The 23,510-nt window shown below is 40.4% G+C and overlaps 1 protein-coding gene across 1 annotated transcript in view; it reads right to left on the bottom strand.

Moving 5' to 3' along the window:
• The window catches only part of LOC114651648 (neurogenic locus notch homolog protein 1-like), a 62,466-nt gene that overhangs the window by 9,508 nt on the left and 29,448 nt on the right, over positions 1-23,510 (bottom strand). The window contains exons 9-19 of the mRNA XM_028801483.2: positions 23,264-23,501; positions 19,564-19,768; positions 19,330-19,483; positions 18,770-18,957; positions 17,173-17,305; positions 14,419-14,661; positions 10,807-10,919; positions 4,863-5,254; positions 4,407-4,763; positions 4,072-4,301; positions 774-999 (exon numbers count right to left, since the gene is read on the bottom strand). Of these exons, the coding sequence (XP_028657316.2) occupies positions 774-999; positions 4,072-4,301; positions 4,407-4,763; positions 4,863-5,254; positions 10,807-10,919; positions 14,419-14,661; positions 17,173-17,305; positions 18,770-18,957; positions 19,330-19,483; positions 19,564-19,768; positions 23,264-23,501 (2,479 nt within the window). The remainder of the gene's footprint in view (positions 1-773; positions 1,000-4,071; positions 4,302-4,406; positions 4,764-4,862; positions 5,255-10,806; positions 10,920-14,418; positions 14,662-17,172; positions 17,306-18,769; positions 18,958-19,329; positions 19,484-19,563; positions 19,769-23,263; positions 23,502-23,510) is intronic.

Raw genomic sequence — 23,510 nt, 5'->3', positions numbered from 1 at the left:
AGCACAGTTTTGAGTAAAGAAAAGAATTTGGTGAAAGCTCATTGGTTGGACCAAAGGAAGCAATGGTTAAGGCAGGGTGAGAGAGGAAGATGGCGGTGAGTTAGGAGAGTGCTTTTATTGTATTAGGACGAGACCACCTGTTTTGTAAAAATTATTTCATATCTTGAGGTAATTAGATCCAGAGGGACAGTTTGGATTTTGTTTTACTTTGTCTCATTTTGGAATTTTTCAGTTCTCCCTACCTTTATGCGTTTATAAAATAATTTACCGGGTTTCTCTGGAATTATTATAGGTAAGATAAAATAAGGACTAACCCTAATCCTAACCCTAACTACAGGGTCACGGGGGTCTGATGGAGACAATCCCAGCCAACACAGGGCACAAGACAGGAAACAAACCCCGGACAGGGCGCCAGCCCATCACAGGCACACACTAGGGCCAATTTAGAAATCGCCAATGCACCTAACCTACATGTCTTTGGACTGTGGGAGGAAACCAGAGTACCCAGAGGAAACCCACGCAGACACGGGGAGAACATGCAAACTCCACGCAGGGAGGACCCAGGAAGTGAACCTGGGTCTCCTAACTGCGAGGCAGCAGTGCTACCCACTGCGCCACCATGCCATCCGAAATAAGGATATCCTATTTCAATACATTTCTACAGACACACATGGAAAATAAACATACATGGACGCTGGGATGAAGAAATGATACTTGTTTGAGTATCACAGGAATATAAATTTGTCTTTACTTGCTATGCTATTAGTACTCACTTCATGCCAATGGCATCCTCTCCTAGAGGCTCTCTGCGCTGGCGTCGACAATGCTTGCCTTGCTTCTTGGACCTGTGCTTACACCTCGTCTGTTCTTTGTCCTTCTCCTTATGTTGCTTCTTTTGGCAAAGGGCAACGACTCTTACTCCCAATGCGATCATTGCCACTAAGACCACGAAACCAGATGCCAGGGCTACACCAATTAATATCCAGGGCATTTCACTTCCTGCAGTGTAAAAAAAAGTGCAAAATATAACAAAATTAAAAAGACAGAGTGGAACAGTTAAGATTTTCTTTATAAAACTATGTTGATTCTGTAACTTTATTTTTTCTTGTGGAATTTTTGGATGCATATTTGGTAGGTGCCAACACCTGGGCTTTCCATGTCCTTAGTTCCTAGCATGTATGGCAGTGTATTGCAGGAACTTCATATCAATCTATTGCATGGCACATTTACGTTGGATAATTTAGAACTGAGGCATGCAAGGAAATAGGAGTCTCAAGATGATAACCGTATGAATGAAGTCACCAAAACCTTATTGAAAACCCTGCAACAGGGAGTAGATGTGTGGTCCAGTGCTCAAGCTGGAATGTGACCAGCTATCCAACAAAACCCACCATTACACTTAAATTATAATAAATTGTATATTCATCAATGCACAAATATGGAAACTTTAAGTCTTTTATGTTTGAAGCTAAGGTGGCCATAGTTAACAATGTTTAGCACGGCTGCCACACAGCTCCAGGAGTCCGGGTTTGTATCTTGACCTGTATACTTTTGGCATGGAGTTTTCACATTTGTGCCATTTCATCAAAGATTTTTCACTGGGTATTCTGGTTTTCCTTAAAGAATCCAAAGATTTACTGGTTGGGTTGACTGGTAACTTAAAGTAGTTTTGTTCGAGCTGGAATATACGTATGTGTGTGCAAGTATGCCTGGGATGAGCGAGTTGGCCTATCTGGCATTAGGTTCTAATTTATGCTTGGGGTCCCTGCAATCCTCCAATTGGATTAAACAAGTTTGAAAATGGCTGAATATTTATATCTGCACAAGCAAATAATGCAGTAATTCCAGTACGTTTGAATAAATATTTGCAGTTAAAAAGTCTAATATGGCAGTCTATTAGGCAACTAATTTGTGACTGATTCGATTCACAAACTTGACTGTCTAATCAGAAATATAGGTAGAAGAGTGGCACAGCTGTTGTTGCCTCAAGAATCCAGCATCCGGGATTCAAACCTCATTCTTTGTGGTTATCCACACATAGTTTTATGTTGTTTTTGTGTCTGTGTGGGATTTGCTTTAAGATCTCCAAAAACTTAGGGTATATTAATTGCCGACTCTAATCGACTCGATGGTTTGTGCCTGAGGGCCCTTGTCAAGGGTTGGTTCTTGCTTTGCACCTGATGCTGCTAGGGAGGGACACAACAAACTGTTTGGAGGAGCCCCATATTTTGCATGCATTTTCTAAAGCACCGAGTCATCACAAACATGGTGGGGTTGGGAGCACATGCTGATTACGCTGAGTACAGAGTGTTGCCGCACCCACCAGGCCCTTGAGCAAGGCCCTTAACCTGCAATTGCTCCATCCTGGGTTAAGATACAACAGAGACAATAATCCAACAATGACAATTATAATTAACAAACTGGCGTAGCATAGGAGACAAAAATGTGGCAAAATCAACATGACTGTTGGGTTACTAAAAGCTGAAATCATCTCTCAAATGGGCTCACAGTAAAACTCTGTTGAAACTCCACACAATATAATCCTCCATTGTTCATCACCATCTGTGATTTGACAAATTATACTCTTTGCTCCTGGCATACTAAAAAACAATCCTCCATAGTCTCTTACTGGAAACAAACCTCTCTGATGCCGTGCACAGACTGGATAGTGATATTGCATTATTTGTATATGTTGACAAGGATTAGTAAACAGGATTCATGGCTGAACGTATAAACATAGTCATTATACTTTATTTTTGCTGAATTGTGTGATTATATTATTACAGACAGTTTATTTAAGAGACGCTACTCTATATTTTATGATTCATGGGATTTCATAATAAGAGTAAAATAATGTCACTATCACTATAAACTACCATTTAGACTAGTTGCTTACATAGACAGCCACTATACTTATTATTTGTGTGTATGGTTGTGAAAAGGCAAACTTTCTTTTCATTCATGTGTCATAGATTAAGTCTTTTTAGAGAAATATTAAATGGAAAAAAGAAAGCATGCCGATAGAGCCCAGTTGCTACATGTTTCCTGAAATGCTGTTCTTCGAGAGTGTATTTTTCTGAATGAGTCCTGCAGTCAGATGTTGCTGTAATCCAGGGGTGTCGAACTCCAGGCCTGGAGGGCCGCAGTAGCTACATGTTTTCATTCTAACCCTTTTCCTAATCACTGACCAGTTTTCACTACTAATTAACTTCTTTTCCCTTCATTTTAATAGCCCTGCTTTTAAGAATTCAGTCCTCTGAATTTATTCCTTTCTTCATTAAATGAGAGCCAAACAGAAATGAGATGTGAAACAAGCCAACAGATGACCAGCTAAATTGGGATTTCAAACTCCAACCAATTTTCACTCCAACTAGTCACTTAATGAAAAGCTTATTCTTGCCGTTAATTAAACCCGTTATTTAATTCCACAGCTTGTTGCTGCTCTCATTCTACCACGGCAGACATTTGTAAAACTTTTGATTTTCTGTTTTTTCTAAGAACATTGTCAAAATGTTTTGGTGACCTGAGAGATCAACCTTACTGAGACCTTCACCTTTCGTTATTTTCAGATATTATGTGCTGGGCACAAGTGAGCTCGTCATGTGGCGGCTTGTTTTGTGTCTCGTTATTGTTTGGCTGCCAATTAAGGAAAAAGAGACGACAAAGGGGTCTGAGTCAAGTTAATTAAAACTAAGGCAAAAGAAGTTAATTAAAAGCAAAAATTTGTCACAAATGAGGAAGAAGGATAGAATGAAAACCTGCAGCCACTGCGGCCCTCCAGGACTGTAATCAAATGTCTAACCTCAAAATTCTAAAATTGTCAAACTGCTATTTTAGTTTAAAACTCTCCACATCTTGTTTGCACCAGTTTCATAGAACTGTTTCATTAATGGATTTCATGACCACAAATGACTGCTTGATAAACATCGAAATACGGTGGACTCCTTTGTCTCCCTTGCATTGGAGAAGTGAAAATCAAGTAATAATTCTGTCTCTAGTTAAATACTGTATATATTCAATACATGGCTCTAAAGTTATCATTTGAAAGGTAAGTGAATGAAACAAAATTACCTTGAGTTGAAGTGTCTTTTTTGTTGTTTGACACTTGTGGGCCTCCTTGTCTATTGTAATGCCAGTTTATTCCTCTTGCTGCACTCACAGGGAAGGGTAAGACTGGAACCTGACTTCCTCTCTGCGAATTCACTGCCATCAGAAATCTGGCCACCAGACTGGCAGTTGGGAAGCAGAAATGTGAATTTTGGGAGCAGGGCCTGTTGTCAATCTCCAGTAGAGCCAGGGACCTGTGTCAAAATGAAATATTAATATTTTGTGAATAAACACTTACACAGAAATAGCTATGATCCAACATATCAAGACCCTAGGGTCTGTTCTATATTTTCACTGACCCAGTGGCATAGTTTTTTGGAAATGGTATTGACTTTGGAGTTAAGGCAAAATCATCTGTGTTATTGAGGTCTGACTGGGTGAGACTGTTCAGGTCATGGTGCAGATCAAATGGGTGTAGACCATGGAGGATGATGGATGTCCTAAGCACTGTGGCAAGAGCCCAGAGGAAACTGATATTTCGATCCCTGATATCTTGTACTGGAATGGGAACTACAAGCAGTAGCATTCCATCTGCAGAATAAGGGAAGACTTCCGAAAAACAGTCCACACCATCCCAGCCACAGTTTGCCTTCCTGCATCCCTGTTCACACTTCCCATTGCTGTAGTGATCTTGGCAGTAGTGGTGATATTTGGATCTGTTGACACAGAAAGAGACAGACAAGAAGCGATAAATTCGAGACTTTTAATCATGACTGCATTAAGAGAATTTATTAATGGAGAAGAGGATTTCTTACTCGCAAAGTCCTTCATTTGGATGGCAGTCAAACCCATCCAGGAGACATTCGAGGCTGGAGCATACATGGTCACATGTTCCATCTCGAAATTTCTTCTGGCAAACCTTAGCCTGAGGGCACATTATCCATGGGTCACCAGAGTTCCTTTGAGCATTGGAGCTATTAGTCTTATGATGTAATTGGTCTTCATGGGATCTTTGAGGAGGCCCCATCAACCGAGTGCGGCACCGAGTTCCCGTGTACATTGGAGCACACAAGCAACGGACTAGAGGATGCGGTTTAGACGGTGCCCCCAGACTAAGACAGGTGCCCCCATTGAGACAAGAGTTAAACTGGCAGGATGTTGGGGGGTCCTCTAGTGTTACATCCTTGCAGGTGGGACCACTATAGCCCTTAAACAAAGAAAGAGGGGAAAAAATTATGGGTGAACTGAGAAATAATATAACAGTTTGAAGCATCAATCCTGAAATATCAAAGGATGCAGAGGAAACCTTGTTATTCAGGTGGTTCAGTGCACCATGTGGAGCTTACAGGGGTTTCCAAATGGCCATTGACAGTGGGATTTGAGCGTTAGTCTTGCAGACAGCCACTGAAAAGCAGTATGAGACTAGGGTCCCAGAATTTGACTCTGAAGTTGGTTGAATGTAAAGGATTAGAGATGGTGTCTTCTCCAGAGGTCTGCTATAGGTGCCTTCAGATTCAGTATTCACCATTTGCACAAATATACTCAAAAATATGCAATATATAGACAATAAATATGTAAGCACACCTAGTACACTTAGAAAGAATAAACACACAATGCACACATAAACGGTGATGGAAGATGAGCAAAAAATATATTATAATGAAGTAGGTGTGTGTTGAGGATTTTTGCCCTATAGGGTTCATATCAATCAAATAAATCACACATGTAGCAGATTATGATGTCAACAAATCATTTTATTGAATTGTTTAATTTTCTTTAGGGATGCGAATGACTAGAGGCCACAGTTCAACAATCAATTACTAGACAGATATTGCTGGGCTTAATTTATGTTAATCACTTTTAATCAATTTTAAACTACTTTGTTGTCCTGTCTGTTAAAACAAATCTGTGTCTTCATGTGTATTCATTATGTAATTCATAATTTGTAATTGAATTTACCTGAGAATTTATTCCAACACTCTCAGCCTACATTCAGTAAAGAGTGCTTTGAAAAATTAACTAAATTGAAAATTAAAAAATAAACCATCTCTGCCAGTCAGTTCTTGCATTTTTATCTTCACAACGCTGTTTGCAGTGTCTTAACAAATGCCTCATTCTTCTTGTAGTTTATTTGATTTAAGACTTTTGATGTCTGTCAGGGGCGGCACGGTGGCGCAGTGGGTAGCGCTGCTGCCTCGCAGTTGGGAGATCTGGGGACCTGGGTTCGCTTCCCAGGTCCGCCCTGCGTGGAGTTTGCATGTTCTCCCCGTGTCTGCGTGGGTTTCCTCCGGGCGCTCCGGTTTCCTCCCACAGTCCAAAGACATGCAGGTTAGGTGGATTGGCGATTCTAAATTGGCCCTAGTGTGTGCTTGGTGTGTGGGTGTGTTTGTGTGTGTCCTGCGGTGGGTTGGCACCCTGCCCAGGATTGGTTCCCTGCCGTGTGCCCTGTGTTGGCTGGGATTGGCTCCAGCAGACCCCCGTGACCCTGTGTTCGGATTCAGCGGGTTGGAAAATGGATGGATGGATGGATGTCTGTCAGGTGAGGGTTTTAATTTGAGCACCATCCGGACACCAGATGTTGCTGCAGTGCAATGTTTAGAAAGTTTCAATAAATCAAATCTTCTTCCAAATCTATTAATTTGTGTTGAGCCCTTGAAAACCCCATTTTTGCTCCTGGTACTGTTATCGTGGGGTCCTACCTCTGATTTTTAAGGCATGAGGCCTTCCACTGTCTTTGTACTTTGTATTTTGCAATATTCTCCCTCTAACATTTTGCATAGAACTTTGGCATGGATGTTTGCACCTTTGGGCAACATGTTCTGTGTTCTTCTTCTATGTTTCTGGATAGTGAAATAGGTTGGTGAGAACTGAGTTTTGAACTATAAATTAATTCACATCTGCAGTGAATATAAAGTACAATGTAGAAAGGGCCTGAGTTGCCTTGATAGCTTGCATATTGTAATCTTTTTAGTTAGCCAATGAAAGGTGTCATTTTGCTTGACTTTTCTCTACATTCATAATGGCTAACACAGTACAACACCCTAGTACTACACACATCTAAACAGAAAGTGTTCATTTAATCAAACTTTGATGGCTATCAGGAGTCCATTCCATATGGCGAACTTAGGAGAGTGAAAAACAAGACTCTGCACATCACAACAATGAAAGTTGCTCTTACCAAGATAATATAGCTGGACAAATAATGGACACTGAATGAAGAAGTACTTAAATGTGCTTATTTATGGGAAATGGACACACTAACCCTACAGACATCCATCTGCCTTAATTTGAACAGAAGTAAAATGTTACCCACTCAGGCCAACCTTAAACATTAAAGTGAATATCAAAGATTTTCTGTTTTCACATATTTTTTTCCAGGAACAAATCTAATTACATTTTCCATCTTTCTTTTAAATGTTAAAGTTATGATAGCACATGCTTTACTGCATTGCTCTCCAATGACTATTTTCCACGTGTTCAATTTCTTAATATGTCACTAACTACTACTTTTAATTGTTTGTATTATTTAGACATCCCTGGCTGTGCAGAGTCAACAAGCTCTGCCGTGTTTTGCTTTTCTAAAATGTCCACATGTACGTTGTTGCTTTAGGCTTTAATAATCAGTTTCTTTCAATCAAGTTATCCTGTTTTAGTTTAACTAAAAGAAGCAACTTAATGTTAAGTAGCTAATTCAACAACATCTTCCTGTTGCTACAATCAATGCAGGGCAACATTTAAAATGCTGACCAGAAAGTGTAAAGATGCAGGGACTGGAACAGGGAGAATCTTAACTTAATGGTTCTACTGGATGTAAAAAAAATTACTTACACTAAAACATGCAGACAATAAGGCTGATGTCCCATTATGCAACTTCTAGTTATGATTTATGTCAGATTTTCCGACCACAGTTACTAATCTTGCTACTGCATCATGTTAGATGTAAAAGGCTGAAAATTGCTGCCCATGTTACATTTACCGATTGGGTGTTGACCTTTCATCACAATTGCACTCGCTCCTTTTTCTGGCAGCCAATAATATGTTGTCTGATGAAGCCGGTGCTGTATGAACGGTTAACAGGTTATGGTGAGTTCTTTTATCTGTCATGGAATGTAAAACACAAGATATCCAAGAGACGAGCTTCTCTTATGTTTGTGAGGACCAAAACTAATACATTCCTTATTCCTTGTTAGTGCTGGGAGGTATACCGGTTCATACCGAAAACCGTTTTTCATTTTTGTTATGATATGGATTTTTCTTATACTGCAACACCGGTTTAAATAGCCTAAACAATGTTCAGAACGTGGCGCTGCGGGAAACTGTTCAAGGGGGGACCGTTTTCACTGCTACACCACTAAACACACATGCAATGGAGTACATGCGTTTGTGGAGGTACTGAGCGGTGAAAATGGACAGAGAACGTTCAGAAACTGAAGCTGTAGCAGACAATAAAGTTGAACATGATGACACAGAAGAACTTTTTACAAAAAAAGGAGCTGTGTCTGTTGTCTGGAGATACTTTGGTTTTAAAAGGTCGGATGTGGAGCAAACAACTATTTACTGCAAATGCTGTCGAGCTAAAGTTATTGCTGGAGGTGGCAACACAAGCAATTTGCTGCACCACTTTAGCCACAGACATGCTTTGGAGTACCATGAATGTATGGAACTAAGATTAGCACCCTCCATGTCCTCAGGTAAAACTGGAAAAGCTGGAGGTCACTCGAGTCAGACGCGTTTGCTAGAGTACTGCCTACGACAAAAAAAGCAAGCAGTGGATTGAGATAACCAACACCATTACAATCCATGATGTGTCAGTCAGTGGACAGAGAATGTTAACATTAACAGAACGTATAGTTGGTTTACAAAAAATATTTACTATTTATTCCTTTTCTAAGATTTGTTCAGTGCAATACAACTTTTGACAAGCACCTCTGGATATTTTACTGTCTAAATGCCTCTTTGGATGGTTGAAAATATGTTGTCAAAATTTTAGTTTAAGTTATTTGCAAAATTTGTTTAAAGAAAAGGTTCTATATTTTGACTGCAACTGTCATGCAATGTGACTCCTTCTATTCATTAGTGCCACCCCCTTGAAAACTATCACTTTATGGGGCCATGCAAGCCTGTATTAATACTTGTGTGCACATTAAATTTTTTTTTTGTACAATGTAGAATAGGTCATTCTTAGCCAGTCTACTGCAGTAATTGCAGTGGAAAATGTGGTTAACATCCACTCATGCATTGGAAAAAAAATACAGTTGAATTCCGTGAAACCAGTAAAATTTAGAAAAACACTGTGATATAGAATTTTGGTCATACCGTCCAGCACTATTCCTCGTCACTGCCTTCTATACATTGAATTTCTGGATGAGCATTCATTGGTTGTCAGCTCTCATGTACACACAGCCCGTCCTCACGATTAAAGACAAAATCAAACTTGTCTGATTTTATCAGAGTGAGTTGAAAACATGTTGGACTAACTATGGAGTATTTAAATCTATTTATAAATATAACCTCAATCAAACTAAATCATATACTGTAATAGACAGCTTTAGGTCATGTAAGAGTTAATAATATTAGAGGCTCATGCCTGTACTTTTTTTCCTTTAATTAATTAGAAAAACCACCATTATTTATTAGCCCCAGATTAGGAATGTAAGAAATGTTTTAAGGAACATGGAAAGAATGATAAGGGCCACTCCCTAGGCCAGGCGGTAACCACGTTTGGGCTCAAAAATAATCGTGGCAAGTAAAAGACAAGAAACCAATTATGCTTGCTTTGCAATAAGAATATATTGGTGGCATAAGGGAACCCTCAGGAAGGGGGAATTTTGTTTTTGGAGTCAGATAATTATAAAAAAAGTGAAAAAGCAAGGTTGTGATAAGAAATTGTAATAAATGCAAGATGTGCTGAGAGAAAGGAGCTCACTTCATTGAACTGAGATGGCTTTGTGTTCTTTTGCAATTAAATCTTATTCTGATTGATCATCCAGAGATTGTGTGTCTTTTCTGTCGTTAGACTAAGTTTTTCTCCACAACATAAGTTGCAGAGTATGTCACATTACGTGACAGGCTTCATGGGAACATGCCACCGATGGCCTGTGACTCGCTAACATTATGTAACTGAAGGTTTCAACTGAAAATCGCTGGAAAAGTTGCATAATGTGACATAGTCTTAAGAGACTAGACAAGGCGCAAATCAGTCTGGGTCTGGGAGAAAGATCAGAATAGTAGGAATACCAATCAAAAAAAAACAAAAACAAACACGCTCGTCTACAAAGCTTAATGAAAAAACAAATGAGGAACATCGAAAGACAATGGAAATCGCTAGGCTTGGATTTATCTTAGCAGTGTTTAATACCAAAGCTCAAAGAATGCCAGGATACCATCTTAAAAAAACATGTCGCCGGTGATGTCACATGCATGAAACTGGGAATGTGACTGGCAACAGTGGTGCTGCTAGTAAACAATATGCCTGCCATACAGGAAATAGTGATGAATGAAATAACAAAATAACTCAAAATAACAATGATAACATTAAATCATCTAGTCATTCAGTCAAAGCTGAAATAATTCTAAACTGCAAAATACTCAAGATCATGACACTTTAGGTACATTTATTTTTACAGTCCCTTGAAAAAAACTGCAAAAAAATTTTTTAAAATGTATTCTCACATCCTCTATGTTTACATTCTGTAGGGTATGGTATGGAGTATTTGTGCTTTTCAGTGATTCTGAACCGGCTATTGCTGCCTTACTCACCTCCGCACAAAGGCAGGTGAAGCCGAAGGGCATGGCTGGAGTCACTTTACACACTCCTCCATTCTGACAAGGTGCTGATGAACAGAAGTCAATCTGGATCTCACAGTGATAACCTAAAAAGAAAGTCAATTAATAAGTCTGACACAACAATATAGAGAAAATTCAAAGTACTTCTTGAAAAAAAAAATTGCCAATTCCACTTGGGTGCAAGAAGTCGTATGAGAATCAGTGGGCCTGCAATGGACTGGTGCTTCATTTATGAATGATGACTGACTTGCAACCAGTGGTACTGGGATTCAAACATTTAAACAGGGATGAGAATGTTCTGCTATGTTATATTTAAGAAATACAAGTCAAACCTTTATAAAAAGTAGTCTAATTTCTTAACATTTCAAATAGCTGTTGCGGCAGGCAGCATCTAAATGCTTCTCTTGAGATCAGTAGACACGCTAGCTGGAGATAATACCAAGACAGCACCACACGACTGCAGGCTTCTCAATCAGACCCACTGCTACACTTGATATGAACACTTTCTAATATGCTTTTATATTTTGAATTTCTGTTCCCTAATTTGTCTGTTGTTTTAATGTCAGTAGATTACTTTTGATTTTCAAATATGTTGGTACTGTGGTGGATTGCCGGCTTCCTATTCTGGCCCTCACCCCCAGGCCGCCAGGAGGAGCTCTCCCAACAGCATGGACGTGCCCCGAGTTCCAGCAGAGCCTCATGGACTATGTAGTTTTTATACCCAGCCCTGCTGGATACCTTGGGGACCACTGGGAGTCGCTGTCGGGAAGCCCGTGGACTCGTATGTGCCCTATAACCTGGAAGTACATCCTGGTCACGCGAGCAGGAGAGATGACATACTTCCAGGTTGAAGAAAAGGACTTTTACCCTGACCTGGAAGGAATAAGGAACTGTGGACTGTTGGGCAGGAACACCTCCGGGTCAGGGTGTATAAAAGGACTCTGGGAAAGCCCAGACACTGAGCTGAGCTGGGAGGTAGGGTGGCTAAGTGTCTGGGAGCGGAGGATTTGTGATTATTGTTGAGAGTTGATTTATTGTATGAGTAGTGTGGAGTGGAGGGTGCTTTGTGCACGTGACTGCAAAATAAAGAAGTCTTGTGCTTTTACCTGGTGTTTGGAGTGGTACCTGAGGGTTCAAGAGGTGGATCCACGCCTCTACTGCTACAGTACAATAATAAGTACTCAAATTCTAAAATTGCACTTCAGAGTGGCATTAGTGGAGTACTTTATATTCTGAAATCCATAATAATGAAGAATATTTTTCTTCAGTTCAATTCATTTTAATGCTTCTTTACGATACACTACCATGCTATTTTCAAATCCACAGAAACAGCTCCAGGAAGAGCAAGAGTACCATCTGAAATTGGTAGCTAACCTAACCCATACTTCTTTGAGGACATGAGAGGAAAACTCTACAAAGGCAACATCCGGATGTGGGACTTGAGCCCAGGATGCTGCGTCTTAACAGAAACAACAACTACAGTACAATGATAATTCAAAAGCAACAAGACATTTGAAGCTTTTTTGAGAAATTACAGCTCAAACTCTAGTACAAGATTTTCTTAATATTTTACTAGGGGGCTTTGCCCCCGTTTGGTTCGCTCCCCAAACACCCATGCCTGCACTACATGCTAGCCTCTTTGCAGTTCTGCCGCTCGCGTATGGGGATGAGGATTTATAATTTACTAACTATTTTGCATTACAGTGAGTAATTAACCATATTAAAAACTCTTAAAACGTAATAATTTGAAAGTAAATTATGTTTCATGTTGCGTAAGAGTTATTCGTTGCATAATACGATTTTGTTCTGTTCGGCTTTGAAATTAACATGCAAAAACTTTTTAAAATTACACTTTTACTGTAAAACTTCAGTAAAAACAATTTTTTGAATTAAATTTTCATCAATATAACATTGAATTTTGATTCTGTGTTTGGACTTTCATTGTGACAATGCAACATATAACTGCACGTGTTTGAATTTCGTTTCTTTCTCTCTCTCTATTAAATAAAATTACTTTTTCGAATGTTTGGCTCTGAGATTTGTAAATTGTCCTTGCAAAAGCTATTCTAACATGAAATTGTTAACGTTTTAATACGAATGGCATGTCAAGATCTCCTTCTTTGTCTAATGTTATACCCTGAAGATGTACTACATTAGTTTTCTTGGATACATCCTTCTTTCTACAGTAATTTGTGTGGAGGAAAACCAGATGGTGTTAACGGTTGTAGATATTCTTTGGGATACTGTAAGTTGATGTTTTCATGTTCCGCACGATCACTACCAACTGTTTCAGAATAGTCTATTGATACACATTTATCCAACTTGCCATGTGTGGGGAACAGCCCGGACACAGACAGGTAGACATGCTGATTTCACCCAACACACATTTATTTACAGTATTTACAGTGCACATACCCAGTGCCGCAGCACCAATCACCCCTCAAGTCCTTGGCCACAACACAATGCCTTCTCACAGTCTCTGGTCTGCCTCCACTCCTCTCCACCAAGCTTCGTCCACTTCCACCTGACTCTTGCCACTGACTGGAGGGAGGCGGCCCCTTTTATCCACCCCGGATGGACTCCAGGTGCATCCCAATGAGCTTCTGTGGCCACACCCCTGTGTGGCGGAAGCTCTGGCGGTGTATCCGGAAGTCCTCCGGGTGTCCCCAATCCTCTTCCCCCCAGCACTTCCGGGTGTGGCGGAAGTGCTGAGGTCCAGGGCTCCCAAGGCATCGGGGCGCCCCCTGGAGGTGACCACGGGCCCCTACAGGGTAGAGCTTCCAAGCTCTGTACCCGTGGCCCCCACAGCAACCAGGGAGGATGCCCCCTCATGTTGTGGAGGAGGCACAAGCCCTCCTCTGGTCCTCCTGGGTATCCCGGCCGGTCATGAACCCCAGCCAGGTACCACACATGTAACCGATCATCATTTTTGCCATTAATTCATTTGACTAGGATTGCCTGTGTACTCATTTTTATTGTTGATAACCCTTTGTGATGGTCATAATACGTCTTCTTTACTTGGGAACTTAAAGGTAGAAAAATGTTAAAATTTATAAGAGCTGAGAGAGCAAGAACTGTGTCTGTCAAAAGCATTCACACGAATGAGAGGTGAGAGTACCGTGTGCATGGTTGAATATGGTTGAGAGGAGGGCGTGACTTGAAAACAAACGTCAAAGTCAAAGTCTCGACTTGCGGGACTTGAAAAAATCTTCCAAAAAGTTTTGTCTCGTCACAGGATTTTTTTATATAATAGGGAGATTTAGTGTCACAAAATCATAACAAATGGCTATAACATCAGGACCACCATTCATTCTGTGCTAAGATCTGATTAGAAACATGTATTAGGAAATCCATTTATCATCTTAATTACAATCACAAGATCTGAACTGATGACTGAATGTAAAACAGTTTTTGAAAAGCTCTTCTTAGGTGTATCTGATATTGGAACTGTTCAAACTGTAAGAAAAACCATGTGGCATCAATAATGAACTATTACAGCTTAAGCAGTAGCTACCAATCCATCATATATGTAGAGCCAAGCTTTCCGTAGGTGTAAACCATGCCTCATTCTATTTTTGCCCATACCTGTATAGCCTGGGTTACATGAACACTGGTACTGGTTGTTTCCAGGTACACACTGCCGGGTTCCAGGTTTTTGACATGGGTTGGATAAGCACTCATTTATATCTCCTTCACAGCGCAGTCCTACATATCCCGCTGGACAGGCACATTCATAACCTCCAACTTTGTCAACACAAGATCCCCCATGGTAACAGAGGGGTTCAGCCTGTGGCAGACAGTCATCATGATTGACTTCACAGTAAGAGCCTGCAAAAAGAATTATATGGAAAAAGATACAGTAATAATAACAACTACTTAATTGTTTCTATTGACTTTCTTAATATTTTCAAATTTATTATCACAGAATTACAATAATGACTATAACATCAGGCTCTTTATTAACTGTAGTCTAAAGTACTGATATGGTGTGCCTTATTTTATTTTATTTGAACAGTCATAGTGCGACATGGTGGCACAGAAGTTTGAGGTGTTGCTTCTTTGTAATGAGCATGAATCTATGAGGAGTGTGCACACTCTTCCTGAGTTTGTGTAGGTGCAGGTTGAGTTCATTGTTAAGTTCAAGTTGCTTTGAATGTGAGCATGCATGAGTGGTCCTGAGATGGACTGGCACTCTGGCCAGGGCTGTTTTTTACCTTGTACCTACCACTGCTGGGTTGAGCTCTTGCCCACTGTGAGCCATAATTGGATTAAGTGGATCTGACAATATTATGGTAGGTATCTAAAATACAAGTATGCTGGCTTTATTGCAGACTTTAAACTGTTTCTTAAGAAGAGCTGGAGCAACATCAAAGGTTGATTCCTTGCTTGAACCTAATGGTGCCAAAGCTCAGGCCACTGCAATCCTGCATTGGTTTGAGAATTTTCTGTTATCTTATGGTTGCTTCTGCATATACAGTGCATCCGGAAAGTATTCACAGCGCATCACTTTTTCCACATTTTGTTATGTTACAGCCTTATTTCAAAATGGATTAAATTCATTTTTTTCCTCAGAATTCTACAAACAACACCCCATAATGACAACGTGAAAAAAGTTTACTTGAGATTTTTGCAAATTTATTAAAAATAAAAAAATTGAGAAAGCACATGTACATAAGTATTCACAGTCTTTGCCATGAAGCTCGAAATTGAGCTCAGGTGCATCCTGTTTCCCCTGATCATCCTTGAGATGTTTCTGCAGCTTAATTGGAGTCCACCTGTGGTAAATTCAGTTGACTGGACAGGATTTGGAAAGGCACACACCTGTCTATATAAGGTCCCACAGTTGACAGTTCATGTCAGAGCACAAACCAAGCATGAAGTCAAAGGAATTGTCTGTAGACTTCCGAGACAGGATTGTCTTGAGGCACAAATCTGGGGAAGGTTACAGAAAAATTTCTGCTGATTTGAAGGTCCCAATGAGCACAGTGGCCTCCATCATCCATAAGTGGAAGAAGTTCGAAACCACCAGGACTTTTCCTAGAGATGGCCGGCCATCTAAACTGAGCGACCGGGGGAGAAGGGCCTTAGTCGGGGAGGTGACCAAGAACCCGATGGTCACTCTGTCAGAGCTCCAGAGGTCCTCTGTGGAGAGAGGAGAACCTTCCAGAAGGACAACCATCTCTGTAGCAATCCACCAATCAGGCCTGTATGGTAGAGTGGCCAGACGGAAGCCACTCCTTAGTAAAAGGCACATGGCAGCCCACCTGGAGTTTGCCAAAAGGCACCTGAAGGACTCTCAGACCATGAGAAACAAAATTCTCTGGTCTGATGAGACAAAGATTGAACTCTTTGGTGTGAATGCCAGGCGTCACGTTTGGAGGAAACCTGGCACCATCCCTACAGTGAAGCATGGTGGTGGCAGCATCATGCTGTGGGGATGTTTTTCAGCAGCAGGAACTGGGAGACTAGTCAGGATAAAGGGAAAGATGACTGCAGCAATGTACAGAGACATCCTGGATGAAAACCTGCTCCAGAGCACTCTTGACCTCAGACTGGGGTGACGGTTCATCTTTCAGCAGGACAACGACCCTAAGCACACAGCCAAGATATCAAAGGAGTGGCTTCAGGACAACTCTGTCAATGTCCTTGAGTGGCCCAGCCAGAGCCCAGATTTGAATCCGATTGAACATCTCTGGAGAGATCTTAAAATGGCTGTGCACCGATGCTTCCCATCCAACCTGATGAAGCTTGAGAGGTGCTGCAAAGAGGAATGGGTGAAACTGGCCAAGGATAGGTGTGCCAAGCTTGTGGCATCATATTCAAAAAGATTTGAGTCTGTAATTGCTGCCAAAGGTGCATCGACAAAGTATTGAGCAAAGGCTGTGAATACTTATGTACATGGGATTTTTCAGATTTTTTTATTCTTAATAAATTTGCAAAAACCTCAAGTAAACTTTTTTCACATTGTCATTATGGGGTGTTGTGTGCAGAATTCTGAGGAAAAAAATGAATTTAATCCATTTTGGAATAAGGCTGTAACATAACAAAAGGTGGAAAAAGTGATGCGATGTGAATACTTTCTGGATGCACTGTAACAAAAATCTTCTGAAACACTTTTGTTGGTTATATAAAGTGGTTTGAGGTGCCATCTTCTAACAGAGAAGTTGCTTCATAAACAGACTAATTGCCAAAACTGTGTCTATGATTAAATACATAAAGTCAAAATTTTGTCAAACTATTCATCACAAGACAATTCAAATATAGTACAGAAGTAATGAAGCAGGATTCAGTGAAAGCTCAAGATATGGAAGATACCATATAGTTTTAAGCCAGACTTACCTTGGGTGCCATTTGGACAATTGCAGCGGAAGTGGTCAATGAGGTTTAAGCAGGTGCCACCATTCATGCAGGGATGCGAAGCACATTCATCAATATCAATGGAGCAGTCTGTGCCCGTAAAACCACGAGGACACTAAAAAACACACATATATTTGTTGAAAAAAAAAACAAAACTTTTTATATTAGTCAGTCTTGCATTCACATGGGTGTAGGGGTCAGGACATCCTGCCCACTTTTAGAGAGCATAACCATCTTGTTACCCAACATGAAATGAGTCAGTACAAAGAGCAGGATGACTGAATAGAATGACCTCCATGATTTTAAGAGTCTGTCGCTTGGTCTAATTTAAGGAATGTTTACTCTCCATAGACACAGAACTGCAAAATACATTAACAAATAAAAAGTAGATTAAAAAAAAGTGATTTTATAATACGTATATAGTCAATTAAATATGCCAGGTCTTCCAGGCCATTTCTAAGTGATGCCTGTATCATTAGCACGTTTGAACTCAATGGTAGTCTAAATACAGAACATGCATTCATAAAAACTTTTTCTTTTTACAGATTACATCCTTTAATAAAGAAATTAGAGTTAATACAGTTACAAGAGTGACATATAGATAGATTAATAACTAGATGTGAAAAGTGATAGATAGATAGATAGATAGATAGATAGATAGATAGATAGATAGATAGATAGATAGATAGATAGATAGATAGATAGATAGATAGTACCCTATTGATCCATGAGTGGAAATGCACATGTCTGTTTAGTTAATTTGTATTTATTGTATAGACACACTGCAGCTACCCAAGTCCAGCGTAATGTTCAGAGCTATAATGAATTGCATTGCTTCCTCCTCGTTTATTTCTTGCACCTCTCAGTATGAATTTTATTCATAATTATTTTGTTTAAACCTTAAGGTTGCTAGATTTTATTAAAAACTAGCCATTCCCCACGGTATGGATTAAGATCGCTGTACTGTGGCTCCGCCCGCATAGTAGTGAAACAGGAGAAACTTTAAAAATCAATAAACAAATAGGTATCGCTATCTAAGCGGTAGCCAAGTTACAATCCAAAACACAGAGGTAGACCAGCTCCCCACTCCTGACGTCATGCTTCCACCTCCCCTCAACCTGCAGTCTCTGTCTCGGATTAGCGGGAATATATCGCTCCTGCAAGCGAACTATGATTCCTACAGAGATGAGAGAAGTTGCAAAATCAACCAGAATGTACAAGCAAATTCTAGAAAAAAACCCGATCTAAATTCGTTAAGTAGTTCTCTCGTTTGCTAGGTAAGCGAATGTAAGATACACCCCAAGGCTAGTGCGTGAGTGAGGAGGGCCCCAGCTCATCCCCTTCAGCCCGCTGCCTGTCTCTCAGATACGTGCAAATAAATTGGTACCGCAAGCGAACTATGGTGCATAGCTAAATGAGAGAAGTCGCAAAATCAACCGGAATGTTCAAGCAAATTATAGAAAACAACCTGATCTAAATCCGTTAAGTAGTTCTCTCATGAAAAGCGGACAGACATTCAGACAGACAGACAGACAGACAGGCAGACGTTGGATTTAAAATACAGAGAGATTCCACTCACCCTGCAGGTGTACCTTAGGCCTCCCAGTGATGTACACACGCCATCATTATAACATGGCTTCTTCAAACACGGATCAATGCGCTCCTCGCAGTAGCTGCCCTGATAACCTTCTGGACACTGGCAGTAATGTGACATAATAGTATCAATGCAGAGGCCACCATTTTGGCAAACAGTGTCTCGATTCAGTCCTAAGTAAAGCAGAAAATAACAGCAGTCACAGAAGGACCCTAGACAGCATCTCCAGACATTTGTCTAAGCTGCGAGACCAGCACTGGCAGAAATGTTTCTACTATGTTTGAAACATCCATTCTGCATTTCCATCCATTTTCCTTTGGAAGTGTGAGCTGGAACACAAGGTGCAAGGCAGGATCTGGCTGTGAATAGGACACCTTTCCATCATTAGTTACAATCACTCACAACAGGGAAATTTAGATTCACTAAGCAGCCCAAGATACATGCCTTAAGAATGCTGCAGGTGAAAGTTTACAAAGACGTGGGAAGAGCAATAGTAACTGAGCTCAGTTTTCACAATGAGTTCTTAAATGCTTTCTACATCGTACCTTTTTGTTTAGCCACCCAATCACAGCCTTCTCTGATGATATTACACTCGGGACCTCCCCAGTCAGGTGGGCACTCACAGTAGAGGGTGCCATTATGGTTTACACAGTGTCCACCATTTTTGCACTGGATGCCACCACAGATTGAAACATGAGTCTTTGAAAGAAGGAGAATGAAATCAGTGTAATGATTGTAGTGACGCATAAAACATGTAAATGGCAAAGTTCAGTCATTACCTGACAGTGGCTTCCAATGTAGCCAGACACACACTGGCATATGTAGGATTCCCCAGGGGTGTTTATGCAGGTGCCCATGTTCAGGCAAGGACTGGACATACATGGAGTCACTTCAAACTGACATCTCTCTCCAGTGAATGCTGGAGGACATTGGCAAGTCACTGCCGTCAAAGTCGGATAACACTGGCCGCCATTTAGACATGAGCTGAGGGATAGGAGAGATAGTGAGGATGCTGCATTCACATCTGGTCCAAGAAATTGTAAATATAAGCTCCTAATACAAGCTCAGAAAGTCGGGTAATAACTATAGACCTCACATTTTCATGAATCCTGATTGTTGTTTTCCTATGGTCACTAAAACTATGGATGTAGTGAGAACTGTTTAAATTAATATACCCATAATTTAAATACAATAAATCATACATAATTAAGGATTGAATATATCATGTTAAGCTCAAGTTCGCATTTACTGCCATGTGTTCATTGTCCAATGACATTCAGACTTACAGGAGTCCCACAGACTAGTGACAGTACAATGCAAAGAACAAGAAATAAATACAAACACAGACAATTAATACAACACCATACTTTAAATATAGAATTAAAGGAACAAGAAATTCTCATGCAGTCTTATAAGTGGCTGTTGAGCGAGCTTGTGACCTATGGATGAATAACATCCATGAATCTGATGATGCAAGTACTACTGGTTTTGTACCATTTACCAGAACAAAGAAGGGAGAAAGGTGACTGTTGAAGATGGCAGAGGTCTTCAAAGCATACATTTCTAAGGCAGTATGTGTGTTCTATATGTCCTGAAAAGAAGGCGCCCGTGTGCCAGTTATAATCTGTGCTGGTATCACCACCATCTGTATTGTTTTGCAGTCCTGCTCTGAACAGGTAACTGTACCATGGCCAGGGCCTGATCCATCCTAGACCTAAACAAACTCCAGCTTAAGGACTCCTAGTCTGAAGCAGACTCTCACAATTACATAATTCTTTTTATTTTCTACCTTTTTAAATGCGTATTATTAAAGTATAATTGGCACAACCCCACATGGATTCATTGTACATCTTGGTAGCATTTGTGCTTAGCTCAGTTCTTACACAGCCCTACTCTCTGTGAATACTTGTCAAATAAGGCCTTTGCAGTTCCCCCTAGCTTAGGGCCTCACTATGTCTAAATCCAGCACTGACTAGGATGTAATAACACCAGTGAGGATAGACTTCACTTTACAAATTGACAATGGATATCACAGATGGATACTTCTTTACCATAACTCAGATCTTTTCTGTTACTGCAGGTCATCAGTGATAGTAAATCTAAAAAATGTAAAGCTACTCATCCTCTCCACAGCATCCACTCATTTGTAGATGGGAGTTTTGGTGACTAATTGGTGAGACTCATCCCCTGGCACCATCATTACTGGTGATCAGTCCTACTGTAATGGTGCCATCAGCAAATTTAATGGTGGAGTTGGGGATGTGTCATTGCGAAAAAACAAGTACAGCATGGGTCTTAGCACACTACCCTGTGGAGCAGTGTTGTATGAAGTACACAAGTTACTCCAACCCCAATTCTAACCCTAAAAGGGAAGTCACCTTTCTGGAAAGTTAATTTGATCTGATGGAATCTTATCTTAAATGTACTCATGCCTGAAAAGTACATGTAAATGTAGGATCTCTCCCTGTTTACATATATGTAAGGCAATTTTATATATATAGTGGCCTCTGGGAAGAACCATTAAGCCTCAAACCCCAGATGCAATGGCACAGACAAAACCCAAATTCATAATCAATGTTTTTATTTAACACAGGATCGTTTCCAATTACTCCACATAAACAAATCTTTTCCTTTATTCTTCTTCTACTGTTTATTCCCCCTCTCCTCCTCTCCTCTCACATGAGCTACTTCCTTTATGCAGGACCCAGGAGTACTTCCAGGGGTGTAACACTGTTCCTCAGTGGCACTTTTAGGTTAGGTGGAAGTCCCATGATAAAGGCACTGTTAATTCCTGCATTTTGGGGGAGTAAATATCCCAGGTAGGTTTCCTTCATTGTACTAGCATTCTGTCCAGTTACGGATCCTTGATTAAGTACTTCTGGGATGCCAGCATATCCATTTCTGTCCATTTCTTGGCTGCAGCAATGACTGCCCTGCCTGTATATTGGCTTGGCCTCCCAGCCAGGTAAGGAATCTTGAACCAGCCTGGCTGTCTTTGAAGCTAAAATACTTCAGGCTAACTTCTTTTTACATGGCCGTCATATTGGAATCACTAAAGTATGAGCTAAGAAGTACAACTTAAAGCGGTGACATTAAGAGGGAGAGGACATCTAAATGACCGTGTCCTAATTTAGTGTGAAGAATGCTAATATAAGAGGCATATAGGCTTTCTGCCTTTAAGAAGTAGCTAATGCATTCCTGAAAACTTTGTTGGAAGGCTCTGAAAAGCAAGGTCCTTAACCTGCGATTACTCTTGCAGGGAGAACTTGGGGGATGTTGGCAGGATTGGCACTCTAGCCACTGTAAAAAAAAAAAAGCTCACACTGTTCAACTCCATTCGAACAAGTGTGGTGTCAAAGTGTCACCTGTTGCACGGCTGTGCTCGGGTCCTAATTTGGGATCCTGAGGTGGCTTGCTATGCGGTGGGTGCGGCAACAAACTGTATCAGCACTTGCTCCTAACCTCTCTCCTCTCTCTAAAAATATAAACTGATGAACAAAGAAAAATGTAACATAAAGAGTGGCACTCCAGGTCACTTAACATATCACAGCGCCTGAGGCCATTAGGAGGATTTCAGTCACATGAATGCTTATGCGGAGTTCAAAGACAGCCAAAGCATAAATGAGCCTGGTGATTCATGACATGCCACTAGGTGATGCTATGCTCACATATAATAACCTTTCAAGGATTTAGGTACGTAATCTCTGGGATTTCTATTAATATGAGAAAACAGTTCCTGAAACATTATTAGTGGGCAGGTAGAAAAAATATATGTTGTCTCTGCCTTCGAATCCCTATAATTAAACCACATAGAAAAGCAGCCCATTGCTTCTATAGTAAAATGATGCATAAAAAGCGTTTTTTGATAGCTCTTACTCATTGTATTAACAAAAGACTAATATTCAAGCCATATTGTCACACTGATTTTGTTGTTTAAATCTTCATAGAAATATAATTTGTGTTATTCTCAGCTGATAGAATTTTGAAATGATTCATTTGCTTTGAGCAGCTTGCACAGAACAGCATCATATTTGTATTCTGAAGATAAAAAATAATGAAACAAGGAACCATATTAATTTAAATATACCAAAAAACAAGTGCAGAAGCCCACAGGCTAAGCAACTCTCCTTGCCTCTATATGGAGCCACAATAGTTAGGAACCATGAACAGAGAAGCAGGGCTGGAGTAGAAATCCACTGTATTGATTTTCTGGCTCTAAACAAGTATACGCCATCTACACCGATCTGCTCCTGTAAGAAACATATTTCTCCTGTTGGATATCATTTTATGTGTGTGACAGACAGCAACATATTTGGAGATGTAGAATTTTTACAGTCAGTAAAGTTTTTATATTCAATGTAGGATGCACTCAGCAAAGACACAGCTGTATGGCATATTGGGACCCAGACTGACAACACTGCTCTCTAATAAAGATGAGGATATTCCAGATGGATACTGGTGGTAGCTTTGTTTGTTTACCTGGCACTGCACTGTGGTCTTGTTTCTTCACAGTTTGTTCCGCCATAACCAGTGCTGCACTCACACAGGTAGCCTGCATTTCCATCAAGTCGACAAGTCCCTCCATTCTTGCAAGGGGAACTAGAACAAGCATCCAGCTCCTGCACATCTTCGCAGCTATCACCGGAGTAGCCTTCTGGACATGTACACTTGCGGACTCCTTTGACAAGTGAACACTGTCCACTATTCTGACATGGGTCTAAATGAG

This window comes from Erpetoichthys calabaricus, chromosome 1, assembly GCF_900747795.2.
Source record: "Erpetoichthys calabaricus chromosome 1, fErpCal1.3, whole genome shotgun sequence".
Classification (NCBI taxonomy): Eukaryota; Metazoa; Chordata; class Cladistia; order Polypteriformes; family Polypteridae; genus Erpetoichthys; species Erpetoichthys calabaricus.
The sequence above is the reverse complement of the archived record's forward strand: the minus strand, read 5'-3'. Positions and strand labels throughout refer to the sequence as shown.